The following is an 8,683-nucleotide window of genomic DNA, read 5'->3' as shown; positions in this document are numbered from 1 at the left end:
GGCTTATGATGAACATACAGAGACATTAGGCATGGCTCGAAAAGCCTGTGCTTCTAAATGCATAAGGTTCATCAAGTGTTAGAGGAGGTGCGTAGAGCTTTTACTGACTCTACTACCCAGTATGGGGAAGTACAATTAATGATGCAAGATGTGGATGAAGACATTTCCTACTGCCGTTCTCTCTTAGCCGGCCTCCCTTCATTATCTTAAGGAATCCTTTTTTTTTGTAATAAATGCTACCTTGATTATCGTGTTATTTGGATTATATATATGTGTGAGAATTTTGTTTTGGTTAATCATCCACACATTGTTTAAGTTTCTTTCTCTTTTCATTCATTTGGTCTATGGCTGGTCGTGTTAGATTGGTTTTTGAGATGGAGTATCTGAGTCGTCTCCTCCGCGTGATGTGTCTTGCTCATAATTTTGAGGTCGACAATACAGGTTGGCATGAGCAACTATCTGCTGCGGATCATCTTGTGAAGAGGATTCGAAGTGAGGGTCGTCTCCCTGATTTAACTCTTCTTGAACATCGTGGTCATTGTCGTGAACAACGCATGAGTACTTACTTTCGTTGTGTTGAAGCGGATCACAATATTAGGTCTATTGAGGCAGCTCTAGCTGAAGTCCGATTGGCGTTGAATGTGCTACCGTGTTTTTTTTTAATTATGACGGTAGTTATGAAGTGGTAATAAATGCATTAGTGAATATATGTTCTATAAATAAGCTCTTAGTGTTGGTATGATGTTTCATTCTCTATTTTGCTCATTGTGTGTGCTTATCAAATTTTATATGGCTAAACGCTTACATGGTTATGTGCTAGATATGGTTTCCGTAACAACCTTAGTGTCCTCTTTTAAGCGGGGATCTGAACTAGATCGCTTGCGTCTGGTGAGAGCTGAAGCAGAACTGATTAGGGAGAGGAGGCTGGCGGGTCGTGCAGAAGCACGCGCTCGGTTTGATAAGAAATATGAGATATTTGTAGGAGCTCGGGAGACTCGTTCGTCCGGACCAGTCTCTTTTGAAATCCAGAATGCTTTAGATGATGTTGTCTCCGCTCGTCACGCGGCTGATGAATTATTGCGAGAGATAAACCTTACTATTTTGGACATTGATCAAGTCATTGCGGATTATGACGTGTCCGCTTCGCGTCTACCTAGTCGTCGTATGCATGGTTATGCTTTATCCTTATGTATGATACGTTCCCTGATGCATCCCGTACTGAAGTCAGTTGAATTGGCAAGGTTGTTGGTGTTAAAGGGTGAGTTGAGAGCTTGACGGACCCATAGGTTAGTTGTGCAAGGACATGCACGCAAAGCATTGGAGGAGCAAGAGGAGATTTCTACCAAGGCTCATCAGGGTGCCACATCCGAATTTTTTTTGCATGGGGTAGATTAAATGCTGGGAGATTTACGGGTAGCTTTAGCTGCAGCTACTACTCAGAGTGAAGAGGCGCTTGTGATGATACAAGATGTGGACTAAGAAATTTCTCATTGTCACATGCTAATTGCCGCTGAATAGACTTAAAAATTTTTATTTTATTTTTTTATTTTAGGCAAGAATTCCCCCCCCCCTTTTATATCTGTATGGTTTAAGTATCCTACTCCTGTGTTATTTAATGGAAGAATCAATTAGTGTTTTATGCCTGTCTCTAAGAGAGCAAAAGATTGGATTGTTACAAGCCATTGTTACTGGGAATGTCCGGCTTGTTCGTGAATGTGAGGAATTATTTGCAATTAGTCAAGTGCAATATTTCCATGATATGGATCTTTATGAGGATTGCATGAGTGCTAGCCAGATCAGTCCTTCAATAGAGAACGTGATGGTTGCATATAAGGCTTCCGAAGCATTTGCTAAGGCTCGCTACAGGATGGAATCTCATGAGGACGATTTGGTCATTGCCCGCAGCCGATTGAGGCGCGCTAGCTCGGTTTTTTCGTCATTTCTTTTGTTCTAGTGGAATCTACCACAGAATGTATTGGTTTGCTTGTTCTCTCCGTTGTGTCAAGTGTTTATAGATATGCTATTTGTGTTGCTTTCCATCTGTTATATGCGTGTTCCCTTTAGATTATCTTGTTCTCTGAATAATTCAGAATTCGCTTTTGAGTAATATTTACACGGAGTCAATCCTTCTCTAGAGTTTATTAGCATGATTCGCAGGACCGAGCGTGAGGTTTAGCCCTTTCTCGGTCCACTGGTGTGTTTGATTATGTGCTAGTCCTCTCTTGAACCGTTGGTGCACTTCCTTGAGCTATGCATGGAGCCTAACCCTTTCTTGGGTTGTTAGTGCATTTCATCTAAGCCATGCACGAAGCCTAGTCCTTTTTTAGACTATTAGTGCACTTCATCTAAGCCATGCACGAAGCCTAGTACTTTCTTGGACTATTAGTACACTTCATCTAAGCCATGCACGGAGCCTAGTCCTTTCTTGGACTATTGGTGCACTTCATCTAAGCCATGCATGGAGCCTAGTCCTTTCTTGGACTATTAGTGCACTTCATCTAAGCCATGCACTGAGCCTAGTCCTTTCTTGGACTATTGGTGCACTTCATCTAAGCCATGCACGGAGCCCAGTACTTTCTTGGACTATTGGTGCACTTCATCTAAGCCATGCACGGAGCCTAGTCCTTTCTTGGACTATTAGTGCACTTCATCTAAGCCATGCACTAAGCCTAGTCCTTTCTTGGACTATTGGTGCACTTCATCTAAGCCATGCACGGAGCCTAGTCATTTCTTGGACTATTAGTGCACTTCATCTAAGCCATGCACGGAGCCTAGCCCTTTCTTGGGCTATTAGCGCGCCTTATTAGGTCGTACGCAAGGGTTTATCATGACTCAAAAGATAATTATAAAGTAGGTATCATTTATTATTATTTTGTTTCAGCCGTCCGACATATATTAACTTACTTAAGCATAATAAGTTTTAAGCCATTTACCATTGATAGGGGTATTAATGCGGGAGCCATTCATCCGCTTCAAATAGTAATATGCGCTTTCTGCTGCCTCGCTAATCATATAAGGTCCTTGCCAATTGGCTGCAAACTTGCCTGCTTTGTCATTACGCTGGACGTGTGACGCGATTTTCATTACCACCTCATTTACGCTAAAGACTCGCTCTTTCACCTTTTGATTATAATATCTTGATGTTCGTTGCCTGTACTTGTCTACAAAACGTTCAGCTTTAGCCCGTCATTCTTCCAAGGTATTTAAGTGATCAAATCGACTGACTTCATATGGGGTGGTAAGGCTATCCATGGCCACACATGCGGATGGTATAACGATTTTTTTTGGTAATATCGCGTTCTTCCTGTACACTAATGAATATGGGGATGCGCCAGTGGAGCTTCTCTTGGAAATGCGATATGCCCATAGTGCAAGGGGTAGCTGCTCGTGCCAGCTTCTGTGATGGTTATATACCGTCCGACTCAGTATTCTTAATAGTGTCTTGTTGGTTGCCTCAGCCTGTCCGTTCCCCTTAGGGTAGTAGACAGTTGAAGCGTGGAACTTGATTCCGTACTGGTCCAACAAATCTATGACAGTTTGATTAACAAAGGAAGTACCTTTGTCTGAGCGTATGATCATAGGTGCCCCAAATCGACAAATGATGTATTCTTTGATGAACGCGGCGATTGTAGCGCCTGAGTAATCCCGGAGTGGAATAGCCTCAACCCAATTGGTAGAGTATTCAGTTGCGGTGATGATATGTCAGGATGAAGTCGGGTTTATCGGTCCAATAATATCAAGTCCCCAACTATGGAAAGGCCATGGGATGACGACACTGTGCAGCCAAGTGCGCGGGGCATGGATCAATGATCCGTGACTTTGGCATTGCTAACACTTCTTTACGTGTTCGGCGGTATCGCATCTTGTCTGTTAAGCGGCAATCGCTCGTTCTGGAGATAATCAATGTATGGTTGTCTCCAGTCCTCTATCTCCGCACTGCATACTTCCGTTTGTTGTGGAGGCGCCTGGAAATCTTCACATTTATCTTGGATCATTGCGGCTTGGACTGCCATACTTGGCCAGTACACACCCATCCTTTGCAATCTACGATATAGAAAAACTCCTCCTGTTTGTCCGCATGACTCTTCATGGGCGCGATTTAATAGATCCCGTGCTTATGTTTTTCCTACACATCGTGACAATGCCCCTCCGGACGTTCGGAAGTATAATGCCCCTCGGACCACGACGAATTGTTTTAGCACTTTGGTAGGCAGTAACTGCTCATCCGCTGTTTTAGTCAAGTCCTCGAGGTATGCTGTCCTCCAATCATCCTTCAGTTCAAATGCCGCGTCCTCTTTCCATGTGCTAGGCAACGCTCTTCTTTTCACCACTATGGTTCCTTCATCGGCCTCATTCAAAGGTAACTTTGCTGCCAAGGTGGCCAAGGCATCCGCATGCCTATTGGATGATCTTCCGGTATACTCGACCACAGCGCTCCCTCTTCTTGCTATTAGTTCTTGATCTTCCGCTCGATAGGGTACTAGATGTGCTTCTTTTACCTGGAAGTCGCTTGATATATGATTTCTAACCAGCTTGGAATCCCCTTTGACATCGATAGCCCCTAATTTGAGCTCTTCTGCCATCCGTAACCCGAGAATTAACGCTTCATATTCCGCAACATTATTGCTGCATTCGAAGTCTAGCTTGAAAGCGAACGACATTAGTTCTTTCTTTGGTGTTTCAAAAACTATCCCTGCTCCTCCGTAGGAACCATATGACGATCCATCAGAAAACATCGTCCATCGTTCTTCCTCTTCAACTTCTGCGACTTCCCCAGGTATTTTATCACTTATCTCTGTCATATCCATTCCCGGAAACGCAGCCAGCAGATCCGCAAATGCTTGCCCGCGCACTCCTTTAGACCGTTGGTATTTCAATTCGAACTCAGATAATTGAAGTAACCAGCAAGCTGTTCTTACGGACAGCACAAGCTTTGTGTGTAGGTAAGCGATTGGATTAGCGGTTGCTATTACTATGGTTTCGTGGGCGAGCAGGTAGGATCTTAGTTTCTGTGTAGCGTACACGAGCACCAGACACGCATGTTCCGCTCTCGATTACCTGAACTCCGCATCCCGAAAGCCTCTGTTGATATAATGAATCGGACGTAACTGATCATTGCCGATGTCCTGACCCAAAAGTTCCCCAATTGCCACATTGGTGAATGTTGTATATAAATACAGGGGTTCACCCTTGACAGGAGGTCGTAGGACCTTTGTTATGACAAAGCATTCTTTTAATTTCTGAAAGGCCCGCTCTTGATGTTCTCCCCATTCAAACTGTTTATTCTTCTTTAATAGTGGTGTGAATACCGACAGCAACTGTGCCAACCCAGGGATGAATCTCCGGACATAAGAGATTCTTCCTATGAAAGTTTGTAACTCTTTTACGTTTACAGGCGCCCTCATAGTAGTTATTGCTTCGACTTTATTCGGATCAAACTGTATTCCTTCGTTTGTAACAACGAATCCAAATAATTTCCCGGAGGTAACTCCAAAGGCGCATTTGAGAGGATTCATCTTTAAACGATACTTCCTACATCTATTAAAGACGCGTCTCAAGTGATCTAGATGGTCCTCTCGATCTCGAGACTTAACCACCACATCATCTATGTAAACTTCCATAATCTGATGCATCATGTCATGGAAAATTGCCACCATCGCCCGTTGGTAAGTGGCAACCGCATTCTTTAGACCGAATGGCATTACTACATAATAGAAGTTTCCATACGGAGTCTGGAACGCCGTTTTGTGCGCGTCTTCTGCGGACATCTTTACTTGATTGTATCCGCTGAATCCGTCCATGAAAGAGAACATGCCATACCTGCATGTGTTATTCACCATTACATCTATATTTGGCACTGGTAAATCATCCTTAGGACACGCTCGATTCAAGTCTCGGTAGTCGACACAACAACGGACTTTTCCATTCTTCTTTTCCACAGGTACGATATTAGCTAACCATTCCGGATGTTGGATCGGCTTGATGAACTCTTCTTTTAGCAGTTTCTCTACCTCTTCTTTGATCGCTAGTTCTATCTTCTCCGAAAAATGCGGCTTCGTTGCTTAATTGGCTTATACTCGGGCGATACATTAAGATTATGTGCTATCAAGCTGCTGTCGAGTCCAGGCATCTCGTCGTATGTGAAGGCAAATACATCTCGATATTCCCGAAGTAATTTGATCATTCGTGACTTTTCCTCCTTTTCAAGGTGTTTGTTAATGCATACGCAGCGAGGTTCGTCCTCCGAGCCGAGGTTCACTGCTTCTAGTGTATCGAGTGTTGGGTCAACCTTTTCCTTTTTTTGGGCAAGCTATTGACTATATCTTCTTCCGAGGAGGGAGATTCCTCTTCTCTTGGTGATTCTTCAAGTATTGGGGTCGCTTCCATCATTTCTTCATCTATTGATGACATAGCACAATCATGTTTAGAACTGGAAGCTTCCCTGGCTAATTTCTATAAGCGATAGACATGTCCGCCCTCAGGTCGTGAGAAACGCTTGAATTGCATATTCTTTGTCTCAACTATATTTCTCTTATTCCATGTGGCAGGTCCCATCCGCGAAGGGCTAAATACCGATTTACCTTTCCCCTTTGCTTGTGCTTACGGTTGAAATTCCTCCCATTTTGGCAATGGTGTCAGATGCTCTGGATGTTCCTCCTGATCCTGAATTGACTGCGTGTAAAAGACAGCGTCCGTCATGTAAGCTTCCTCTGGTGCGAACGGATTTCCTGTAGCCGGAATCCGAAATTGCTTCCCCCCCAATGTTAGTTTTGACACATTGGTGGTAAGTTGATGCAACTACCTTGTGATTCAATAACCATCCTCGTCCTAGTAGTACGTGGAAAGTCGTGTCGTCTTCTAATACGTAAAAATGGATGATAGCTCTGATCGGTCTGATCTTCATCATTAGGTGTACTATCCCGATCGCTGTTTGCGCCTGTCATCCAAATCCTCTCACAGTTGTTGATCGCATCTTGATTTATGCTCTTGACACTCCCAAAGATTCCAATGTGTGCAATGAGATTAGATTTAGAGAAGCTCCTCCATCGATGAAGGCTCGCTTAAGGGGTTGCTTGTTAATAAAAGCAGTCAAGTATAAGGGTCGGAGGTGATCTCCTGGATAACATATGTCTTCGTCCGTAAAGGTGATAGCTTCCTTTGGTAATGGATTATATTCCTTTCCGGACGCTATTGCAGTGATAGCTTTAGATGCTTCGCGAATCTGATCCTCGCTAAAACCCAGGGAGTCAAAGAATTGCTGGGCTAATACAGTCTAAGAGAATTTACTAGATACTCCATTAGTATCCGGAAAAATGACCGCTTCAGAAGCTTCACATGCTTCTTCTCCCTCCGGATCTTCCCAAGGTCTCCAAACTCCTTCGTCTATAGGTTCGTGGGAAATCATCATAAATTGATGTTGGGGAAGCGGATCGTTCTTAATGCTTTGCTCTCCTATCTCCAATTCTCCTCTAGAAAGCTTTCCTTGTACGATATATCGTAAGGAAAAACACTTTGTGGTCGGGTGATGGACTTTTCTATGGTAATGGCAGTATCGCTCGTGCGTCTTATTCGCCACTGTAGGCTCTGTGTGTACAGGCGGTGAAGTTTCTTCCTTATTTGCCATCCATTGCTCGAGAAGTCCCACTATTTGTTCCTTGCTGCAGGGTAACGGGGGAGGCGGATTGGACCTTCCTCCTCTTCTTTCGAATTGTCCTCCGCGGTAAGATTTGGAGGCAGCTCCTCCCTTTCCTTGATCATTCCCTTGATCGTTGAAAGTTGACACGGAAGCGGCATTGACAGAATGCAATTTCCAAGGATGACCACCTGCTCCAGTATGCACAGCATCCGCACAATCTGAAATCCGGGTTGCAGCCTCCTCGACTTCAACAAAAGTTTGGAATTTAAAATTTGTTAAATTTAACCCGAAGATAGCGTCCATTCCTCGGATGCAAATTTCGACTAATCGCTCTTCTGGAATGTCCTCATGACATTCTAGTGTAAAGTCTCGGAAGCGGGTGATAAACTTCCCGATCTCTTCTCCCACTCGCTGGGTACATCTTCCAAAATCTATCGCTGTAACTCTTCTTTGTGCGGAGTAGAACTTTTTCAAAAAGAGTTGCACCATAGCAGTCCACGAACTAATACTACCGGGCTTCAAGTTATCAAACTAGGCAAAAGCATTATCCGTAAGTGATTTCGGGAATTCGCGCATACAAAGGCTTTCATCCTGAGCGTACGCGTTCACTGCTGAGATAAAACGACTGACATGCTCTCGCGCATTTCCTTTTCCTCCATATGTTTTAAACTTTGGTGATATATAATCTTCAGGGTATGAGTAGTCAGCGACTTCTACAGAATACGGGGGCTCCAATGAATCATAAGCATCATGTTTTGTTACTTGATAATTGGCTTCTATCTATTTTGCAATCGCGTCTTCTGTCATGTCCGGGACAGTACCTTTTGTATTAGTTACTTTCGTGGTTACCACGTTCTGTCCCCTTGCTCTCTTAAGGCGTCCGAGTAGCTCCTGCTGCTTCTTGATGGAAGCATCTAGCTCTTCTTGCATTGCAGAAATTTCTTATTCATCTATCTTAGTCGCGACTTTCTCTTTAAGCGCTTCTTCTTTCCTTTGAGATGCCCCTTCTCCTTGTACGATAGGCTTAGTGACTACCGCTCGGACATG

The 8,683-nt window shown here is 43.8% G+C and overlaps 1 protein-coding gene across 1 annotated transcript; it reads right to left on the bottom strand.

The window, feature by feature from the left end:
* Nucleotides 1-4,115: 4,115 nt before the first annotated feature.
* On the bottom strand, nt 4,116-5,840 carry LOC113342271. The gene is made up of 2 exons (XM_026586865.1): nt 5,059-5,840; nt 4,116-4,914 (listed from the first exon to the last, which is right to left on the bottom strand). Exons 1-2 carry the CDS (start codon nt 5,838-5,840, stop codon nt 4,116-4,118), a joined length of 1,581 nt encoding a protein of 526 aa, XP_026442650.1.
* Nucleotides 5,841-8,683: the final 2,843 nt, after the last annotated feature.

This window comes from Papaver somniferum, unplaced genomic scaffold (assembly GCF_003573695.1).
Source record: "Papaver somniferum cultivar HN1 unplaced genomic scaffold, ASM357369v1 unplaced-scaffold_35, whole genome shotgun sequence".
NCBI lineage: Eukaryota > Viridiplantae > Streptophyta > Magnoliopsida > Ranunculales > Papaveraceae > Papaver > Papaver somniferum.
The sequence above is the reverse complement of the archived record's forward strand: the minus strand, read 5'-3'. Positions and strand labels throughout refer to the sequence as shown.